This window comes from Sinohyriopsis cumingii, chromosome 5 (assembly GCF_028554795.1).
Source record: "Sinohyriopsis cumingii isolate HCF-2022 chromosome 5, ASM2855479v2, whole genome shotgun sequence".
Classification (NCBI taxonomy): domain Eukaryota; kingdom Metazoa; phylum Mollusca; class Bivalvia; order Unionida; family Unionidae; genus Sinohyriopsis; species Sinohyriopsis cumingii.
Window position 1 is genome coordinate 113,728,760 of NC_142965.1, and position 24,389 is coordinate 113,753,148.

The 24,389-nt window shown below is 34.4% G+C and overlaps 1 protein-coding gene across 2 annotated transcripts in view; it reads right to left on the bottom strand.

The window, feature by feature from the left end:
• Positions 1–24,389, bottom strand: part of LOC149800010 (uncharacterized) — a 137,838-nt gene that overhangs the window by 23,331 nt on the left and 90,118 nt on the right. For both annotated transcript variants that reach the window (XM_089959537.1, XM_089959538.1), the window contains exons 14-21: positions 19,521–22,747; positions 16,607–16,691; positions 13,726–13,783; positions 11,210–11,334; positions 7,328–7,480; positions 6,191–6,282; positions 4,132–4,163; positions 1,756–1,875 (exon numbers count right to left, since the gene is read on the bottom strand). In XM_089959537.1, the coding sequence (XP_089815663.1) occupies positions 1,756–1,875; positions 4,132–4,163; positions 6,191–6,282; positions 7,328–7,480; positions 11,210–11,334; positions 13,726–13,783; positions 16,607–16,691; positions 19,521–22,747 (3,892 nt within the window). The remainder of the gene's footprint in view (positions 1–1,755; positions 1,876–4,131; positions 4,164–6,190; positions 6,283–7,327; positions 7,481–11,209; positions 11,335–13,725; positions 13,784–16,606; positions 16,692–19,520; positions 22,748–24,389) is intronic.

Here is a 24,389-nt window from a genome sequence, read left to right on the forward strand (position 1 = left end):
ATAAAAGGCCATTACAGTCAATAAACAATGCCTGATGTAGTAATAACATAGCAATACTGGCAGGTGACAATCATTCTCATGACCTACACAGTGTTAGGCAAATATCATGTTCGAACTATACTGTCAGAACACCTGGTAAATGGCTGACATTTACCTGCACGGGCTTCAATATAATAACTGAAACTAGCAATAATTCTTTGAACCGTTTGGTCACTGGCTATCATCATTTTCTTCAAATGATAGTTTATAAAAAATAAAGCCGTAGACATATCAGTTTATGGTAGTTCAACAACAGTAATTCTACTGCTGACTAAATAGTCCACATTTCTTCAAATTCATTTGAACATCTGTAATATTTGATGATCAGCATAATTAACTAAGATTAACTGCATGGGTCATGTGTTAGACTGGTAACATGTAGGTTGCGAGCCAGACCAGATACAATTACGGACAGAGACTTAATATAGGAATTGACAATCTCACGACATGAAACATATTCTGTGAATTAATCTGCATGTGCCGACTGTTTTTAGTGTCAAATGCATATATATTTGTAAATGTTGTTGTCATTTTCCAGCTGCCACATTATGATTCTGAAGGTTGACAGAAACTGACCAGTTCACAATTTTTACTCACTAATTCTGACAGAAAAGTAGTAAATATAACCGTTTTATGCTCAGCATACTGGTTCATTACTCCATCTACACTGATTGAGAGACTGTTGTTTTGGGGTTTAATGCCATTTCTCAATGCAAAATAGGCTATACATTTCATCCAGTGGAGCTTGTGGAGGAAGAACTGGGAAAATCCTGATAAGAACCACCAACCCAAAGAATGCTACTGGAAGCTTTACCACATACCTACATCGGCTGAGCATGAGACTCAAATGCAAATGGACAATGGTGTGATAGCAGTGATTGGTAAAGGCAAGTGCTTTAGACCAAACCGGGCCCCCACTTATTGCGAGAGAAAGAGTAATAAAACTTGGCATGAAGTTTTAGGAGGGTGAGTACATGGTAATGAAGGTTTTGGATCCATGATGCAGTCTCCAGAAAAGGAGAAGGTAGGGTTCAAAGATCATAATTTTATGGGTAATAAAGGATCTTCATCATAACCTGAACTCCATCTGCAAAGACTGATGGAGGTAGGTCATATCTGTTATGTGTCAAGAGAATGAACTGATGACAAAAAAGGCTTTTGAAACCTGGATACAGCCAATATGTGATGTGTGTGTGTGTGATTTGGACTTTTGAACATAGCTTTAACAATTTTTCAGTCATATCACATCAATGTCTGCAGTGTGGCAGTTTATGGTGATGTCTAGCACTGGGGCATCATGCCACAGACCCAGTCACATTATCCTGACACCAGGCTGACCAGTCCTATCACTAACCTCTTAATGCTGAGTGCCAAGTGAGGCAGCTGTTAGTACTATTTTTTGTAAGTCTTTGGTATGACTCAGCCAGGGATTGAACCCATGACCTTCCACATCTGAGGCCGATGCTCTAACTACTAGGCCACTGGAGTGGTTCAATATGAGATGAGTAAGTGGAGGTGATGGCAAACATACATGAGTATGGTCATTTGCGATGGCTTCAATATTTTTTCTTAGTTTCTACAACTGGTCATGTAAGACTTGTTTTGTTGTTCTAATTTTAAAAAATCAGCTCATTTCCTTGTATACCTGCATGTGGACATGCCAGTACATTTAATGTTACAATTAGTGAATGCGATGTCCATTATAATAATGCTTACCTTTGCTCTTCAGGAAGACTTGTGGCCAGATCATTGCTATGGCAACTGCTAAAGATCCCCAGCTCAAATATCCAACTATCATTACGTTATAAAGCATCACTCGCACTTCTTCGACATTACCTGAAACATGTATAACATCACTGTGAAATAAACAACTAGTCCTACAGCCAACAATAAAACATGCATTGCAGAGGACCAAACTTTCTAAAATTTGCTCAGCTAGGTTGTAAATTTTTGTTGGAAAGCCAAGTCTGGAGAAGATGGACATTCAAGGGCAATAACTATTCTAAATGATGACATAAAATATTGGAAATTTAATTAATTAATGGTCTTATCAATATGATGAATTGTGATAACTCTCACTGAAATGTTATTTTCATATGTAAAGTTATGTCATGGAATGAAAGGTTAGAAGAACTGGCAAATCAGGGGCTATAACTCTTCCAATGATAATGTAGAACAACTGAAATTTAACTCAGGTAAGGTACCATCAGTATAACACTGTAAACTGGATGAAATCCAACAAAGATTAGTAAAGTTATACTACAGAAACCAAGTTCAGGAGAATGAAGAAGAAAGACCATAACTTGTGTATTTGATGATGTGGAATGCTGGAAATCATATTTAAGGTCTAATCGATATAGAATTGCATGTCAAATTTGGCTGAATTGCAAAATTATGTTACAGTATCTAAAGTCAGGTGACTGTCAATCAGGGTTTATAAATCTCATAAATGATATCATGGAATTCTGGAAATCAAACCCGCTGAATGTCTCATCAGTCTAAAGCTAAATGCCCAATCTGGTTGAAATCAAAGAAACGTTTGTGAAGTTATCTTGAAGAAACCAAAGTGATGAGAATGAGCAATCAGGAGGCATTAACTCTCCTGAAAGTAACAGACAATTTATCTAGCAAATCATATCCAGTTGCGAATAAGGGTTTTAGACTTTTACTTGTAGAGTTTGACTGGCTACCTGCAGCATCCTCTGTGAAGACAGGAAGTTAACTGTCAAGGGCCACAACTCTATCAAAATGGAGCTGATGAGATGAGGCAAACCCCATAAAAGACATATGAGACAAAGTCTGTAACAGAATATGTTGTCTACTTCTGGAGTTATGCTGTTTACTATAATATGCTGAAGAAAAGATGTAACACTGATGGGAAAAGAGCAATAAATCCATCATGACTGGACCTGAAATGATGAGACCTTTATGAAGCACATCTAAAATTAATTGGTAATTCACTTACCAAATGACACTGAATTATTTGTGGCGGTTATAGAGCTATGCTGTTTGCAAAAGTGTGGCTAGGCAGAGAGATGAACAGAGAGACTGCGGGACTGATGGACAAAGCAGGCATGGGAAAGGTTATTCCTACAGCATTCCTGCATCTCAATGCAGGGCACTAATAACCAAACTACAGTACAAGAAAGGTTTGTAATCACTTACAATATATTTATCTGTTGCGTCATGACTAATACAAACTTAAAATGAGAGGTGTATTTCACTTGAGATTAACTTGCTACTTATGCTAAAGGAATTGTCTCAAGAGACATGCATAATGCACAGAATGAATACATTCAATTTGCAATCTATTCTACAGTATTCATTACTGTAGATATTTTGGCTGCTGCTGAAGATTAAAATGAACAATGAGCTGTGAGTGAAGACCGTAGGACAAGACATTGCCACATATTTCAATATTTTGCATATAGCCATAAAGTCTGACATCCAAGAAAACCGAATTTGTATTAATTACTGATTATATATGGCTGCTTTTATTTGAGTTAGCATGTTTTATTGTATTTTAATGACGGAATACAACTTATAGCTCTTTAAATTCTAATTAACTACAAATCTGTACACCTTTGAAACAAGCATACAGGATAAAATCATGTGATATCAAAAACTTCAAATCATTAGTTTAAAACAGCAGAGAGGAACTACTTTAATATTCATGTACTCTTATAGGGTGCTTTGACAACATGCATAAACAATGGCCAAAATAAAGTTATGTTATTTACTTCGGGATATTTGTTATTATTTTTATAGCTGTCTATAATTACATGAATTAAACTTGATATTTCAAAGGATTTAACATGTCTACCCATGCAGTGTGTAATCAGTTGTCAAGCTTAAAACTTCATCCGCTTTGAAAAATATTTCCATTAAAAACTAACATGAGTAGATCACTCATGAAAGACTATCAGTTACAATAATTAGAAGATGAATAATACTGACAGTCTTGGACTTAAAATGGGATGTACTATTAGAATAAATTTGCATAGTGATATTTTTTAAAACTAAAAACCCTGAATTACAGGTTAAAACTCAATCCATCAACAAGCCAACATAAGTATGAAACATAAAACATACCTGTATCCATGCACAAGGCTGTAAACATCCGACTGCAAGTATAAAAGAAATCATACCCAAACAATGATTGCATAAATGGTTCATATTTACCGTAGCAGCTGTGTTAAAATCAGATTCAGAAAATGCTAAACATGTCTAAGATAAAAAATTCTTTTTCAAGCAAATGATTTTAAAATGTAATTTATCATTATATTGAGTTCATTATTAGAACAAAACAAAAAAAAAACCAAAAAAATTCAAATTAAGTACAGTGGTCATTTACTTGTATGCCCCCTCTCAAGCCAGGCCAATCCTGATCAAACACTATCTTAGCCTGCATCAAGCTGGTACACTGTTGCCATTTTGTCCTCCTCAGATGAGACTGCTTCTCTTATGTGACCACCATTTCACTGCATAGGGGTTGCCTTCGTAAGAGGTGTGACAACCCCAATACAAAAGCATCTTTAAATTAGGATCACTAAGAACTGAGCATTATAACCAACATAATATACAGCATCTGTGTTAATCTAATTCCAACAGCACTGGGGTCAATCAATATGATTTTCCTGGCAAATTAAGGTCATTGATCCAGGATTTTCTCTTTGGTGAGGGGAAATCATAACTATTTTGAAGTACATGTCCCTAATTTTCCAGTGGAAATATACATGAAATGAGTCTAAATAACAATCAACAAACATGTGCCATTGATAACATATTGGTGCACAAAGTCAGAATAAATGAAGTCCACAAATGAACTGTGAAAAATTTCACACAAATATTGATCAAGAGCATAATATAACGAATACCACGTGTAGTCAGTACTCTATTTTACACAAATATACCAACTTTTCGGATAGATGGGTAGAAATCACAAAGATATTCATAGGATTTCAGGAGGTCATGTCATCTTTTAGGAAGTAACAGGATTTTCATTTCCAAATGTTAATGTGATCATGGAATGTATTCAAAGATATCCATACCCAATGAAAAATAGTGTATCGCAGTAAAATCCATTTTAAATTTATGAGCAGTTAACAAAGAAAATTACGGGGGAAAAAACTGTGTAAATGTTTTATCTTGCTTTTTGGTGATTTATTCCATGAGATAAAAATGGTCTTTGTCTAACTTATTTATTAATAATAAATACAGAAATGGCTTATCCTCACCCTATCTATAAATTCACTCTCTTTACAGTAAAATATGCTATAGTGTTCCTGTACTCTTTAAAATTGTTTTTTAAAAAAAACTCAAAATCAGATTACCAACTCAAAAATAACTTTGACAATTTTTAATACAGAATTACTGAACAAATTTACAAACAAATACTCATCCTATAACATTGTTTAACAAATCACTGACAATCTAGACTGTAGGTCTGGAAAGCATATGTACTTATGTAAAGCTTGCTAAGTGTGTTACAAAATTTACCATAGTTTAGTTGTAATACCCTTCGATCATATCGCCAGCAACCCTAGAGACAAATCCAATATATGCACTCACTCCCAAGTCACAAAATACACACTACTGTGAACAATTATAATTACTCTTTTCTTATCACAGTGCAAATGAACACACCTCATGTGAAAAATGTCTCACATCCTCACATTGAACATTTACTTAATTTATACCATCAAACATTGTTTCTTCAATCCATATCTGCATACATCTTTATTAATGTTTAACATCATGGTAGTATCAATATCATAAATTCCTCACGATTTCTTTAACACATTTATCTCTACACTAATAAAGTACCAATGTACACATTCCCAAAACACTTGAAAGAGAGTGTTGCAGTATAATTTGAAAGATAGACAGAAGTCTGGTTCATCTCCTAAATCATTGAATTTTATTGATCTAGTATCACAAAGTATCTGATTTGGGACTTTTAACTTAAACTGGAGTTTCATGGGTAAAGATCGCAGTCAGCATTTATTTCCTACATACAATTTTTTCTTCTGCTGGGAGCAATGAATTGGGGTTTAAAGCAAATGGAGACCTATGATTAGTTTTATAAAAAAATATTTGAAGTTTAGTTACTGAGACATGATGGCTAAATAAAAGATTCTCAATGCCTTACCAAAGAGCTGCTTTCCCTGCATGATTCTGTGGTATATCTCGAATGAAGATATGATTCCAAAGTGCCTCCATTAATACAGGTTTCTTGCTTTCCTGCAAAATGAAAATTCAAACATCAAATGGAAATTTTGTAAGACTCAAGAACATGCAAAAAGTCAGGAATATATTCAAAATGGTGAAAAGGTTAGTTATATACAAAGTTTAATTATCCTTATACATACCAAAAATAAAGGCTCTTTCATTTTTATATACTAATTTAATATGTCATTATTGGATTTTAGTCTGTGATGCAATGTGATTTGGATTTATAATGTAGCTTTAGCAATTTTTCAGTCATATCACTATGACGTCTGCAGTGTGACAGTTTATAGTCATGTCTACCACTGGGGCATCATGCCACAAACATGTAGCATGATATCCCACCCAGTCACATTATCCTGACACCAGGCCGACCAGTCCTAACACTAACCTCTTAATGCTAAGCACCAGGCAAGGCAGCTGTTAGTACCATTTTTCTGAGGCTTTAGCAAGCTTGCAAACAACTGTTATCAATATTCAATTTATCCTTTGTTTTTAAACATGATTATGACAAAAGTCAAACTGTTCCTTGAACAATTTTATTATAACATTTAATCAAGTTTTACTTAAAGTGTGTACCATTTATCATAGAGTGTAACGGATATACAACACTGCATAGCTGACACAGAATATCAAATAGTAAAAGGTAAAGTAAGATCTTTCACTGTCAATTTGCATGATTTATATGGAAAGCTAATCATAAAAAAGTAAATACCTCAAGCCTACTATGTGATGTTTTAGGCATTTCAGTACGGCACCTCCTCTATGATTACATAAATGTATGGTCAACAGTCTTGACACAATGTAGGATCTTTTCATCCTGATGGTAACAGAGCGAGATAGGAAAAGAAGGCAAAAAATGAAGGCCTAAATATGGAAATACAGGTTTGAATAACATATGTATGGGCAGATATATTTCCTAAAAGGGAAACTGATGTAGTTTCTAGAGTGATAATGTCATTGTAATGATAAAAGTGGTACTGAAAATGTGTGATATTTATCTTCCACTAATATATTTCCCATCTCATTATGAAATATACTGTGGATAAAAATATCTTACCTGACAAGGAATTTTAAATAGCTGCCTGAAAAGAGCTAAGATTTTCTGTTCCACTGCAGGAAGAAATAAGTATTTGTCTATCTTCTGATAACTCTCTTTAACACATCTTCTGTAGACATCCTCGAGCAAATCTGCCTCCAACTTACTTAGAACCTGCAAAAAAAATGGTCCTTGAATTTTCACTTATTACTCATGCTCTTTTCAATACAACCTGTGGCTGAAGTTCATTGCCTTATCAAAGAAACAATGCCTAACTCTTTATTGCATAAGACTGATGCAAAACTGATAAGCTAGTAGGTTTTAGTTTCATTAAGCTTCAGCTCCCCATACAAGCTGACTGTCCAGATGCATGGTACCAAACGTGACCCCAACATGATAAAATGGTAGTACAGGTGAGGAATGCAGGTTTAAAGATATCCACTCCTTGTCTTGCTATTCTAAAGTACAAACTTTTTACAAATTTCATTCCAGATCATAAACTAGTGATCTAAATGACTCAAGATTGGGAAGGCCATCTGCAGAGGATAAATGCAAAAGGAAGCAGGTACAGAACAAGTCTGCCACTAAATTGTGCAGTCTGAGGAATTGAAGTAACTCCCTTACTGTAATATCCAATGCATAAAACACAAAGATGCATACAATATTGAAGTCACTGCTAAAAAGGACAACTTTGGTGGACCAAACAGATGCCTGTTTGTTAATACAACAGCAATATTAAAGCCTGGTGGCAATATCAACTAATTGTCACACAACTATTGACATAAAGGATTAGAAAACAAAGGATTTGTTCAAGTTTGAACCCAGCGCTTCTGCCGACATGAATTATAGTTTATCTCAACATCAACCAAAGCATGACGAATTTGGGAGTAATAATAGTACACCACTCCCTCGATAACTAATAGTACACCACTCCCTCGATAACTCGCGCCCTGATAACTCGAGAACCCACTTATAACACTGTGTCAGGTGTGAATCCCATTTTATAAACCCAAAAACACCCCCAAAAATTATCCCTATTTGTTGAACTTAAAGAAAATTGCGATCAAAACTGGTAATGGAAACTTTGATGTATTGCTCGTTTTATCATTGAAAACGGTAGATAGGACCTGGAAATTTTAATCAACACAATGAAATATCAAATTTAAAAATAACTCATCCAATTTTTTACATTTTCTTTCCAAATGACATTCCTAGTACACTGCAATTAGCGATATGTAAGGAAATTTTGATCAATGAAAATGTCACGCCGAGTGGAGGCAGTACTTTAATAAATAAATACAAATTAAATAATTTTGTTATCAATTGAAATCTGGGTTCTAGTTTCATCTTTTAGTTCCTTTCAAGTGTAATCGTCATAAATGCAATGTGTCCTCTTGTAATTAAATGTAAAATGCGCCAATCTACAGTAACAGCTATGTCCGCGAGCGTTTCTCTGAAAACCTAATTAAGTGTCGACTGTATTTTGATAACTGACTTGCGGAAGTATTTGTTGTATTGTTGCACTGAATTAAAAGCTGGCCTCCTTTATATTATAACGTTAATTATATCTTTTGAATAAAAAAAAAAAATGGAGGTGGATTAAAAGGAAAGTTAAAAGGCACAAAAATCAGACTAACTTAAAATCTAGCGGCCTCGGTCATATGTCCAGTGAACTCACTTAATTTGATCAAATGAACACTATAATAAATGTTATTGTGTATGTAACAGAAACTACCTTAAATTAACCAACTCTTTTATAACTGAGATGAAAGATAACAAGGCAGCAATGTGAAAAGAATACTTCGTAAAATAAAGAGTTTGATTTCACAGATATGTACCATTGTGGGCAAGCGAGTTTCAAAGAATTCTTGAACTGGCATTTAGAGATATCCTCAGAGATGATAAGAAATTTCATAATTACTTCCAATGAAATCACGACATTAACACTGTACTAACTGAACAATAAAATAATTGAGTTTTGATGTAGACGTGTCACGAAATAAATGTCGCGTGTTTTTTAAAAAAAAAAAAAGGAATCTTGTTTGGTGGTGTATCAACAGTTAGTCTAGTTCCCAAATTGTGGACTACCGATTTGGCAAGATACTATTAAATACTACTACGGGAACCAGACTCGTCAAGAAAACAAAAAGCAGTGATGTAATACACAGATTTTTTGCGTACACGTGATGGTTGTTCAAACTAGTTGGAATGATCTTTCATATGTTGGATATTTTGAGAGAACAAAATGTTATTTTAACAGAATAACGAACAACTTCATTAGAAAAAGCACATTATTAAAAATTATCGATGTGATTGTAAAATGAGGATTCAGTCATTAAACAGCCCTGTTTCCTAATGCTGCCTCCCCCCCCGTATGGTTTTCTTGATGTCAAAGCAATTTTTTTCAATCTTTGGAGGTCCCTCGGTAACTCACGCTTCGCTTATAGTACAGTTTATGTTTGTGGACAACGTTGTGCGCGAGTTATTGAGGGAGAGGTATATGTGGGCCCCCAACTTTGCATTTTCCATGACGTAGGTGACTTGTTGACATAAAAGATGTCAGTATAAGCGGTAGGACTGTAATTGTGATTTTGGTATCTCTGACCTTTGACCTCCTTCATGGGACATTAGGAACAGGCCCAAAAGTTATACATAATTCCATCCACTCATTCAGAAGATGCAGTTACAGATTGATAGACATGCTAAAGATATTACCACCTACCTGAACAGCCTGGATAGTGCAGCAGTAGTGCACACACTAACTGATGACAATTTACTATGAATGAGCAATGTATAAAACAGTCAAAGAATCAAGACCCTAGCTTTTATCAAGACCCCTACATTAAGTATTGGCCAGATAAAGTACATTTCAAACAATAACTACAGCCAAAGGACAATTTCTATACGGACTCCATCTGATTTATGTTTAAAATGAATATTAATAAATGATGACATTGAATCATTTCTACCCATTTAAATCTACAGGAATGTGAGATCAATGTAACCTTTCACATATCAGGAGTAGATCATGAATTTTTAGAAGTTGTTGATTCTGAATAACTGTCAGTTGCCTGGAGTGTTGTAATATCATAATTGCATCAATCCGGGATTCCATTTAGGCTCTGTTATTGGTATTCCAAAATAAACACTTGGAGTGTCAATGAATACTGCTACACATCCATCAGTAACAACATCTAAATAGTTCTAGTCAAGGTGTGTGATGTAGAAATATTGGCTAAACAGCCATATCAAAACACCAAAACAGCCGTGTCAGGTTATTAAATTGATAAATAATAAAAGATGACAAAACTTTCTGTGCAATTTATAGGAAATAAGCATATTGTACATTTTAAACTTTATATCATGTATATTCAATGACATATATGCCGGTAAAGGTGTAAATTGATTGAGACTAATGGAAACATCAACGCATGGAGGCAATAATATGCTTTTGTCAACAAATGATCTTAATTGGAAATGATGCAACTTTTAAGTGTGGTAACTTCCAACATTTCCAATTGGTAATCATATTTTGCCTGCATCAACACTGACAACACTTCCATTTTATGTGCACAAGCAAGTCTGATATAACAATCTTGAATTTTCGTTTAAATTATTCAATACAACAAAAGGAATAAATATTATCAATTCATTTATTTTCAATGGGTATCAATTTTCATCGTTTATGTGAATAATATTTGTCATTTCTTAAATCAGATACAGGGTCTAAGTGTGCTGGCTTCTGTTGGACATCATCTAAGATATGCTCGAGACCAAATTTTATTAATGGGGTCAATATGGGACACAACAACCTCAAAACAGGTACAACACACAGCCCTTTTCAAGAAAACATTACTGTACATGAAATAAAAGTATGATATGTGACTTATTATCAATAAATACCTGAATGGCTTCTTTAATGATACTGTCCATCGACATGTCAAGGGAAACATTTTCTATGTTAACCCTCACAAACTCCTCTGCAGACTGTTGGGAACTTAGATAAATCTTGAAGTTTGCTGCTATATCTGAAGTGAAGAATGCATTTATTAAATGACATTAATAATGGAATATAATGGGCATATCTTTTCCTTTACATGATGTACCTATATATGTATATGCAGGAGTAAAAAATTTAAATATATTACACAGTTTATATAAAATTTAACTCCAGCTTTGTTACATATAGCCCTCGTTTGAAATCAGATATTTCAAAACACATACCATACATAACTGTTTATAAGTCAGGTTCCACTTCAAACTAAACAGGCCCATTTCAAAACACATACCATATATAACTGTTTATAAGTCAGGTTCCACTTCAAACTACAGAGACCCATTTCAAAACACATACCATATATAACTGTTTATAAGTCAGGTTCCACTTCAAACTACAGAGACCCATTTCAAAACACATACCACATATAACTGTTTATAAGTCAGGTTCCACTTCAAACTACAGAGACCCATTTCAAAACACATACCATATATAACTGTTTATAAGTCAGGTTCCACTTCAAACTACAGAGACCCATTTCAAAACACATACCATATATAACTGTTTATAAGACAGGTTCCACTTCAAACTACAGAGACCCAGGTTTGTCACTAAATAATGTGATGACAGAATTGAGACAGTGTAGCTGTTTGTCAGGAGTAATAAATTCTGACCTATATCTTGCGACTATGCATTTTTTCTTCTTCTGTTTTTATCTTTTTTCAGAGTTTTATCATGTATGTATGTATGTATGAATGTAATTATGTATGTATGCATGCATGCATGTATGTATGTATGTATGTATGTATGTATGTATGTATGTATGTATGAATGTAATTATATATGTATGCATGCATGTATGTACGTATGTATGTATGTATGTATGTATGTATGTATGTATGTATGTATGTATGTATGTATGTATGCATGTATGTACATGGTTTAACAGCATGTCAGTACCATACTGGTTGCATGCTGCTAATTATAAGTTCTAAAATTCAATAGATAAAAAATTGCAATAAAAAAAAAACTTGAGGAAGATAATCCTTCCCAGGCAAATGTAAAATGTAGTAAAACAAAATGAAAACTAAAAGGAAAAAGTGAATCCATAATCATACATCAGTTTTGGCTACAAAAATTCCAACCTTGGGTTTAGAAATTTAGCATCAGATGCTAAACAAAGTCTCAAGTCTGATCTTACACTCCTTTGTTGTTGTTGTTGTTGTGGGGTTTAACACCATTTTTCAGCACACGATAGGCTATGCATGGCGGCCAGTATTAATGGTGGAGGAAGAACCCGGGAAGAACCACCAACCCATGAGAAGCTACTGGCAAGCTTTCTCACATACCCACAATGGCTGAATCCTAGACTCAAACCCACGCAGACAGAGGTGAGATGGCAGTGATCCATAACGGAGAGTGCCTTAGACCACTCAGGGCCCCCACACTCCTTTGCAATGAATCTGTATTTCAAAGCTACACTTAGCGATCAATTCTCTGGAGAGCACAATACTAAGGTTTTGTATTTAAAACAATTTCATTTTCAGTGAAACTTAACTTTGTGGATCAAGTGAGAAAGAGATACTATTTCTGAAGAAGAAGGAATCACTGTTAGCCTGGTCTTTAAATGCATGGTTTGTAGCAATCACAAAATCCATAAAAATGGCTCCATTATTAAAAATAATACATTCACAGTATTCTACTTATGTCTCTACCAAAATGACTCCAAAGGGCAAAAGAAACACAGTTCATATAGGCAACAAACATCTAAGTTATTGGACTTTCCAGTAAAAAAAAAACCATTAAAAATAAAATTTCTTCCTTAAACCATGCTTACCCTTGCTGATAATTACAATCAAAAATATAAATAACATGAACTGACTGTTCTGAGATGTGTTCATGTTTTTGTTGTTCTTGTTGTTGTTGTAAGATTTAATGCCAATTTACAGCACAAGATAGGCTATACATGGCGGCCAGTATAAATGGTAGAGGAAGAACCCAGGAAAACCCCAGAAAGAACCACAGATCCACGAGAAGCTACTGGCAAACTTTCTCACATTCCCACATTGGCCGAACCCAAGACCCAAGACTCAAACCCATGCAGAAAGAGCTAAGATGGCAGTGATCCAAAACAGTGAGTGCCTTCGACCACTCTGCCATGTGGCCCCGCCCCCCCCCCCCCCCCCGAGATGTGTAACTGTGGGACTTGTGTTAATTTTTAAAAGAACACACCAGATAGAATCAATAGAATGTGCAAAATTTGCACACAATATGTGCAAGTTCTAAATTTATTTCTCCATTAAAACCGCCCTTAAATTAAATATTCTCTCTTGCTTTCAAACAGAGACTGAAGTTATATTAGTCTCTGTAAAAGAACTATACTGGAAAAGATTATCTGAACATTTTCTTTCCCCCAGATTACCTATAGAACTTGGAGGTAGTGTACCATCATCTGATTTGGATGACTTTCCTTCTTTGTACTGGAAAACAAAAAAGAAATGAAATACATGAAAAGAATCATTCCTGACAGAGACTCTATGCATGCAGTAGACCCTAATTATAACACTACCAATGGAAGCCAGAGTATAATACCATATTATAATCAAGTACATCATACATATAATTTTACTACAACTTAATGCAATGGGATTTATGACCATACTTCACAAGTAACAGGAATTATGTTGTAAGTAATATATATACAGTGTGACTCCACTAGAGCATGCTCAGTTATAACATGAATTCAGATATAACATGTCATGGTGTGACTCCCAAAATTTCATATACATGTGTTTTTTTTGTACATGAAAAATATCTTTCTTAAAAGTACAAAAAAACAAGCAAAAAGTGTATTATCATTGTGGAGAAGAGATTGTGTATGAATAATAAATGATGATGATGGCATGGATCCTGAAATTTTATATGTATTTTTCTCATACACAAAAAACAAGTCATTTTCTTCTTAAACATAAGGAAAATAACATGTAAAAAGCTTATTCCAGGATCGCACAGGGCTTTGCCAATGTCACAAATTGCGATTTTATTTTCCTTTATTTATGGCAAAATATACAATCTGTCAATTTTTTTTATTGGTGACATTGTTGATATTGTTGGCTGTTTAAACTTGTATATGCAACCATTGGTTTTGAGCAGTGCAATTCAGAGGTCCCATGAAAGGAAAGCTGCAAATTTGATATAAAATGCACTGAAATTTATCTATTGTTACATAAACAAATTCTTTGTCCATATTGACAAACCATCTTAACAGTGCATTGTTATCTCATAATCATCTAGCATGAGTACTGTATGTTGTGAGATATCTACTTCCATTTTTTTGTTGTCGACATTTCTTATAGTAGAGATCAACCAGATGAGGCATTATCTCATAATCTATCTTTTGTTGGATTTTTTGCTGCACACTAGTAATTAATATATTTACATAGACTGACATTTGTTTGTGGATGTTGAGTATAATTCTTCTTCTTTTCACTCAGAATTAAATCCTTCAGAACACTCACATTTTTGGTAGTAATCACTGTCATCAGACCAGAACACCTGTGTCTCTATCCATTTAAATTTCTAAATTTCTGATGCATGCATGGAAGGCAGCATTACCACAAATGTAAAAAAAAAGATTAAAAAAAAGAAGAAAAAAAAAAGAAAGAAACGAAAGATGTTTCTTGTTGGTCTGTTTAGTAGGCAGGAAGAAACAGTTACTACAATCGACCAAACAACAGCCATTTCCTTTTCAAAAATCAACCCAGATAAAATAATTTGCTGAAATTTCAAAGAAAATAGATTACCTCTGAAGCACCGATTGTTTTGAAAATGTACTAAGCAAATGGAAAAAAAATCAGTCTCAATCATGCAATACAATTATTTGATGCTACTGACACAATAAGAAATGGGCATTTGTTTGGTTCTTCAAAGCTGTCCTTTAGCGGTGACTACAATAGCACATGCACCTTTCATCAAAGAAAACCAACTACAATCTTCAATAAAAACAAAGAACCTTCTTCAAAGGAAGTCAGAACCAACTAAAATAAAAGCAATGGAATCTGATGGATTGTTTCATTTTCCATTGTGACTGGAACACATTTACTGTGCCATGACAGTTTCCATTTTGCTTGAAAAAAACTTTTGCTTATAAATACTACCAATGACAGCTTAAAATGCAAACAAACTTTTACCGACTTGGGACGTACAGAAGAATAAATGTGCGTTATCATTCGTTATGTAATTGTTCTATTTTTTTCCACAGATTTCAGACCTATATGACCTGTGACAAAATTATTGCCTGCAGATCAGTCAAGGTCCGTCTTGTTTGTTCAACTGATTACTCTGAAAATAATGCACTGACCCAGATCTCCTGGCACATTATGTGATGGCAGATCTAGATCTCAATTTTAAAGTATATATATATATATATATATATATATATATATATATATATATATATATATATATATATATATATATATATATATATATATAAATAACAGACTTCCTAAAATCTTCCTCTGAATGCAATCAGACATGTTGATGTACTTGAAAGAATCACAGGAATCTACTGTTCAGACCTATATCTATATGACCTGTGAAACAAATTATTGAATATTTTAAATGTGTGCATGTACATATTTTTGATGGAATTACTTGTATTGTGGATTCAGTGTATGTGATGAGATCTGCAGGTGAGTACACGATTTTGATATAACAATGTATATTCATACTATAAATTAGACATGTATATGTAAACAGTATACACATTGATGTACCAATGTATGGTTCTCTGAATAAAGTAAAATATTATAAGTGCCTTCTCTGTTTTCACTACAGGTGTATTGCTCATTTAATATGCATTGATTTAAGATCATAACTGTGCCAATGAAACACTTATTTTTTCACTCACATTTCTTACCTAAACCCCTCCCTCACCCCTGCAAATATTCTGGGATACATACATCATTTTCTTCAGCTAACTGACCTGGTTGCTTATAACATGGTTCAGTATATAACACAGTCAGATTCTATGGCTCCCAACTACCGTGTTATAGCAAGGTCACACTGTATGTATGTATTGATGTGTACATATATATATATATATATATATATATATATATATATATATATATATATATATATATATATGTATATATATTCTTTTCTTTCAATAATGGTCTGACATCTTTAGAAATCTTCTTTAACATTCAAAATTCCTTCAAAATAACTTTTATATTTATGTCTCTTTCTTGTTTTTGATGTATCAATAGCATTAATGAGTGAAACATTATTAAACTTACCTGTCTTTTCCTTGGATTCTCATTGCTGTTCGTCTGGTCTTGGCTAATCCTCTTTCTTCTTGATCTGTTAGAAGTTTCATTGGTCCTGTAGCAAAGCACAAAAACCATAAACATGTCTTTTTTCAAAATGAAAAACAAGCAGCCCAAGTGAGCCTGAGACTGCTCATCAGGATGACATCTGCCCAACAACCATATGCATGATTAGCTGACCAGGAAATTTATGTTAGGATGCTTTCTGCAGTATTGAAAACAATCATTTTAAATTTTCTCAAGCTTTTATACTTTTATTCATATATATATAATAGTGCATCTGCATTGTGTGTCCAATATTACAAGGCCTCCTTTTTATAACATTTTGTTATCCCTATAATAAAATGATCAATGATCATAGAGCCATCTTATGAAAACTATACAAATAAGAAAATATTATAAACATACAGCAAACATAAATTATAAAATGTTTTCTAAAATAAGGAATAATAATAACGAAAATAAGGAATAATTGGGTTCTCTGCAAAATCAGGAGATAGTATGAGATCTGGAGGTAGGCACTAAATGACCAACACAATTTTGGATATTTTTTTCTCCCTGCATGAGAGCTGACAGGTATGCATATATCTTCAAAGTATTAATTAATCTGGTAATCATGCAGTAATTTTAGCACACAGTGACTTAATTGGTACCTCTGTACATTCCATCCATCAACAGATAAAAATTTAAGAAATCTAAATGAGAATCTTTAATAAGTTTTTTTTAAATTGGCATCGAGATAAATGCTACATGCATGTAATACATATGTCTTAGTAAATTATTTAAACCTGAAGACTTGCAAGGCGAAGATGAAAGGTAAAAGGGAAGGATGACATAAAATAATGAATAGAAAATGAAACAGTATGCATTATTAATTTCAAGAAAACATATCATTACAAAATCATATGATAATATTTGTAACTCTAAAAAATAAATACGAGTATGCATAAACTGTCATACTCTGGTGCTAAAATATATTTGCATATACATGTACATATACACACATTCATTTCTACCACAAACATTTGCATAGATCAGCATCCCTGCCCACATGAAATGAATGATATGTTTACTCTTAAAAATATAACTATTTCTCTCTCACTCCCTTTCTCATACGTGAATCTTTACTAAGCTGCTCTTCTTCATTGAGGTCAATTGTGTGGTTAAAATGTTTATTTTTTCTCCAAATAACAGAAATTGTATCATAAAATCAATTTTCACATAGAAACTTTTTTATTTTGTTTTTTCTTGGGGTGGGGGGCTGTAAATTTTCATAAGAAGTTCATGTCAATGATTGTTTACCAGTCACTGATACTAGTTAATCATAATTTATAGCAACATAAAACAAAACAAACAGCTTCTCTGAATATTGGCTTATTAGAGGACACCGGCATAAAGAGGTTGGCATTGTCCTGCATGTTAAGTATCCTTCAGACATTATTTTTAATGTCAATATAGAAATTGTGTTCATGGAACATGCATGACCCATAACAGATCGTGAAATGAATGTGTAAAATTTGGATTTTTAACTTAGTTTTAAAGATTTTTCAGTCATATCACTATAATGTCCACAGTGTGACAGTTTTTAGTGATGTCTAGCACTGGGGCATCATGCTGCAGGCATGTAGCATCATATCCCAAACAGTCACATTATCCTGACATCACACCAACCATATACCTATACCCATTTTGGTAAAAATAGTAGTCCCACCATCAAAAGTTGCAGTCCCTTTTCTACAGAATCAACTCAGACATGAGTGCATCTATTTTTAGATGGATGTTTCCGTATTGTAATCACTCACTATAATATAGCTTCATTACAACAGTCCACTGACAGGATTGCAAACTTATGGTTTGTTTATTTTTATATATACTTACAGTAATTTTAGGCAAAAAACTATTATTTGATTTGCTGTATTTCCCCGCATTTTTGCGAATACGTGTCAAGTCAGAAACAGCTTGGACCTTAAAGTGCATTTTGCGAACTCCACAACATAGCATTGTCTCATATGTTTCTGACCTACATAATTTGCATTTTTAAGTTAAATCTTTAACAAAATAATACTAGGCTTTGGTTTCAATGATTTGTATATTTTTTCTGAATATATTTGCCCGATGATTTAAGAAAATAGACAATCTAATAAACTGGTACATCCCAGACATAGTGAATTCCGCCATTATTTCCCGTTAGGCCTACTGGTTCACTTACAGTTTCAAACTAATTTTATGACGAAATAGTGTATAAGAGGCAGTTAATATGTATCCAGATCACTGATTCTGATCTTAAAACACAAGTCTGTATATTTTATCATCAAAGGATAGCATGCAGGAAATTGATAGTTGCTACCTTACTCAGAAAAGGGTTAATGGTCAATCAGCTATCAAAACATAATGCTTGTGAATGGGCAAGAATTTGTCAATGTAACTGATATAAAAACTAGGCCTAGCTACTGATGCCTTGATGAATACATTTGGCTACAACACTAGAACTAACTGGGCTAAATATCAGCACAGCTAACTGATCAACATATTTTCCCACAAAGCAGGTGGCTGAAGCAGGACTGGCAAGTCTTTGAATTTTGCCGCACACCTATTACATGCGTATGGAGGACTCCCACCTCAGTGATTTTCTACATCACAAATCAAAAATTGGTGCCCCAATATGCGTAATTAATCGTTTCCGAGATCTATGATACTGATTTACATTTTGAAAGCAAACCTTGGATCTCGGTCCTGACACAGGGGTGGATGGTGGGATAATACTAACATTCTGAGATTTTTGGACTTTCCAACCTTAATAATTATGTATAAATGATAGAAAGAAAAGACAATTCCTTCTTGTAAAAACATGTATACAAGGAGCCTAGGAATACAGAATACTTACTTTGCTGACAGTGTTCTCTTATCGACTTCAGTCTTTATAGTACAGGTTGCATTTTCATTTTCTGCAACCTTTTCCTCACTGAATGATGCCAAAAGAGTTCTTGTGCAAACTGGTTTGGGTTTAACAGTAACAACACCAGATGGCACTTCTGCATGAAAATTACATAGTGGGTTGATGTTTGATGACGCTCCTTTTCTAAATGATGATGGACGTTTTACTGCATTGGAATTTGGTGTTGGTGGTAATGGAGTCAAAAAAGATGGCACTGGTGTAAAGCTTATTGGTGTTTTATGACCCTGAGACATGGCAGACACAGGTGTTGAAAACTGAAATGAAGATTGTTTTTGCACAACATTTGATTTAGCTTTTGGAGTAGTCTCAGTGTCAACCTGCATAGACTCAAAAGGTGAATTTGGCAGTGGAGACAGTGCCTCTCTTTCATGCACTGGTGATGGTGGGAGTGGTGAAATGGGGGTGATGAATTTGAATGGAGATATAGGTAAAGGTGAAACTGGTGACATGGAATGTACAGGTGAACTATTCCCAGTCTCAGAGAAACTTGGAGTACCGCTCTCTGAGGCAATAGGAGAAATTAAGTTAACAGGAGTAGAGACTGGCTGTGATTTTAACATTAAAGCTGATGATGCTGTAATATTTTCAATTTCTGGTGATAAATATTTGCTGCTTGATGGCAACCCCATTAGTGATGACTTGAAATTCTTTGTATTTGATACTGATGCATTAGGACTGGTGGAATTATAACACAGTGCATTATTTTCCTTGTTATATGATAATTTGAGATGAACAGGTCTTGGGAGACTAGTGTGCTCATTTTGCACAGTTTCTTTTCCCATCTTATCAATGTTTTCAACTACAGCACCAGAAATAATCTCATTTGTGATTGTTCCTGAAGATGTACGATCATTTGAATATTCATAAAGAATCTCATTATCACCTTTGGCACATAGACTGATGCTGATGTCTCCATCCTTTGAATTCTTTGAAGGAACAGAAGTCGTATCTCCTTCTCCATTCAGTTTATAAAAAATATCTACATGTTTTGTATCTTTGGCTGCATCAGAAGTGCATTTATCTACTTCTCGAGACAATTCCTGTACTGGGCTTAGGCTTGTATGAAAATGTACAAATTTTCGAGAAACAACATCATTCTCTGTACTTTCCTTTAATTCAGTACTGTCAAACTGTGTGACATCAAAACCTTCACTAATCTGTTTCTTAATTCTTTGTGACGAATTCTGCCAAGCATCATCATTACAACTATTAGTATCATTTGAAACAATCTCTTCCTCATTGTAAGTGCTAACAGATGACATAGATTTGGGAGGTTTCCCTAATCTACTTCTCTTATTTTTTTTAATAACATCAATTTCAGACTGATCACTGTCTTGTACAGATATATCACAGCTAAAGTTTGATCTTAAAGTTCTTTTATTACCAATCACAGTCTCTCTCCTTCCTGTTTCTGTGTGTGGATGTTTTTTAGACTGACTTCTTGTCAATATAGCTGGGGGAGGAGAACCTGAATTCTTCAAATCCTGACAGTCTGTAAGTCTGTTATCTCTATTTTCAAATAAAATTTTTAAATTCTCCTTGTTTTCATGATCATTCTCTTGATCAGAAGTATTTAAAATATCAAGACTAGACATTACATTTTCTTGTTTTGGTTCTTTGTCATTAATATCTATAGAGGCGTTCTTTCCTGAACCTAATATATCTGATGATGAAAAGCTATCAAGCACTTCAGACTCGTGTTTTGTTATGACCATGGAATTTTGTACTTTTTCTTGCTTCTGTGTATCTTCTAAACTATTATCACTCTCTTTTCTACCACTATCTTGAATATTTTTGTCCAAGTATGGTTCAGATTTAATGTCTATTCTATCAATATTATCCAAACTCCTTGATGATGGAACCAAAATGTCATGGTTTTTGTTTGCAGATGAAATTTCACTGATAGTCAAGTCTCCATCGCCCGCTGACTCTGTAGGGACCTTGGACACTAATTCATTTAGGAATGTCCTTTCTTTGATTATATCTTGCTTTGACATCTCATGCACAGGCCCATTTTTAGTTCTACAATCAGACTGTTTGGAACTATTATAAAATGAAATAGAATCCTGCTTCAAAGCACCATCATCAACAAAACATTTGATTTCCTGTTTTAACAGTACAGGAAATTCAACTTTTGTATGGGACAGTGGGAACTCTTTTCCTTCTGACTCTGTTGTAGTAATATCCTGAACAAATACGTTTTCATTCATATCTGATTTTCTCCTTGAGTCTATATCTGTAAGAAATTCAATAGAATTAGTGGCAAGTGCATGGACTGAAACATCTGCAGATACAGCATCACTTTCACTGGAGATGCCATCCTTCTGAGCAGGACTAGACTGAATGTATTCCACCTCACTTTTTAAACTGTTGTCTTTATCACAGATTTCAGATACTTGAAAAGGTACAGAAAGTGAACAACTAAGATCCCCACTAACTGCTCTTTGTCTTTGTAGTAATCCTTTATTAATACTACTTTCACTTTCCTTATATCTATCATGGACATACATGCATGTATCTGTATTTTTTTCTTCATTTGCCGTATCTCTTTTCCAACAAACATTGTTTCTTGTTGAGTTTTCCTTTTCATCTGAATGACGTTTTACTTCCATCTCCTTATCCAGAAGCATACTCTCACCTCCAGACTCCAAATTTCTTACACCCAACTCATCTTTTACAAAATCAAATGAGCATTTCACTGATACAGATTTATCTGTTTCAACATTTTCCAATACTGGCGAAAATCCCTCTGTATCTTCTCTTCTAATGTTTCCTTTCCCTGAACCACTCACTACTTCTTCATTATCTTCTGCTAAATCTGTGCTCTCTGAGTCTGAAAGATTCTCCATTGGAATTGTATTATCAAACTTGTCTTGACCAGGCAGAATCTCATTTGCATTTATCACTGCATCATTTCCATCCCTAAGTAAATTTTCATAACCAACAGTAGTATTTTCAAGATCACCTAACTTATCAGCACTGATTTCCTTCTTTAACTGCTTTTTCAGTTTCCTTTTCTTCTTCTTCTCTTCAGATTGGACTGTAGCATCTTTAGATTCTTTATTATGAACTGGACTTTCAGTCTCAATGAGTTCATTCTCTAATTCAGCTGCAATGTCTGACAAGGAATCATCATCATCATCACTGTCAATAAACTGTAAATGTAAAAAAAAACCCACTATAAATATGCAATTAGTAGTAAAAATACAAAAACTCTTGTCGTTTCAGTGTGCAATAAGACAGGTAACATAAGTTGTCAGAGAACTGTATAGTTTGATTGCCTACTATGGAACAAAAATCATAACAACAAAATCTGAATACACTGTTCCCTCGATAACATGCACACACAACCATCAACTACACTTTCAAAGAGGTGGGAATTACCAAAGGACTTATACAAATCTAATAAAGGGATGGAAATCAAAGGAGGGTGGAGAAAGCATATGAGGGTGACAGGTTATATCACCAAATACTCATTTTGAAATTAACTGTGAATAAATATCTCTTTCTAATAGTGTAGTTTGTTTTCCTTTATAAATTACCTTTTAATTACAGGATAAATTATACTGAAAAGATCATCAAAGACATTATTCCACATGGTTTCTGTACAGTCAACATCTGTATCGCTAAACACATTGTGTATTATTTTATCTCTTTTTGTGTTGAATTGAATCCACTCTACCTGTAGTTTTTAATGATCATTCAAAACTAAATGAGAGTTCTATTTGCCACTTTCCATGGCTGTCACCTGTCTGTAATACAAGTCAGCCACTCAACCCAACAGTGAAAACAGTTGAACACCTGAAGGTCTAGGTCTTTGTTGATATCCAGTGTCAACAGATGCTGGAACTCTGTACCAGGCTGTTGACAGATAAGGAGGACAAGAGCAAATCTCTCATGGAAACAAACAAAAGACTTCCTTCATTGATGCTCAGAAGGAAGTCTTCGCTTATCAGTGTGTGTGTGATTTTGATTTTTAATGTAGCTTTAATAATTTTTCAGTCATATCGCTATGATGTTTGCTGCGTGGCAGTCTATAGTGATGTCTAGTACTGGGGCATCATGTTGCAGACATGTAGCATGATGTCCCACCCAGTCACATTATCCTGACACCAATCTTACCAGTAACCTCTTAATGCTGAGTACCAAGCAAGGAAGCTGTTAGTACCATTTTTGTAAGGCTTTGGTATGACTTGGCCAGGGATCGAACCCATGACTTCCCACATCCAAGGTGGACGCTCTAACCACTAGGCCACCAGAGCAGTAGCTTATCAGTAAATCTAACAAAAATGATTGAGCTTGTGAGCATACCTCATCAACCCTAGGTGAATGGGGCAATACTGATGCCTCCTGCTCAACCTGAGATGAAACTAGAAGACTGTCTAAAGGAACTGCCCATTATGCTCACAGATCATCCTGATTGAGAATTGATCAGTTAGCAAGTGTTCCCTTTGAGTGCCAAAGGTCTGAAAATGCAGTGAAACCATATATGTGTGTGCTGGGACATTAAACTGGGCACTGGGTGTATTGAGTTGCCTGTGGCTGATCCATGAAAGTGCCTTGTGGTGGAGTAGGCAAACATAACTTTCTGTCTTTTGGTTTAAACGGTACGACTATAGTAAAAACCTGTTGTGATCTGAAACATAATGCTGAGTTTGGTTTTGATGGAACAGTGCCATGTTATCTTTCATGAAATTATGCTATTACTTGTGTCAAGATGGGTTGGAGGATTTCTATCCACAAAACCATACAGCTGATATGTGAGATAATATCTGAACAGGTTTGCTTTAATCTCAA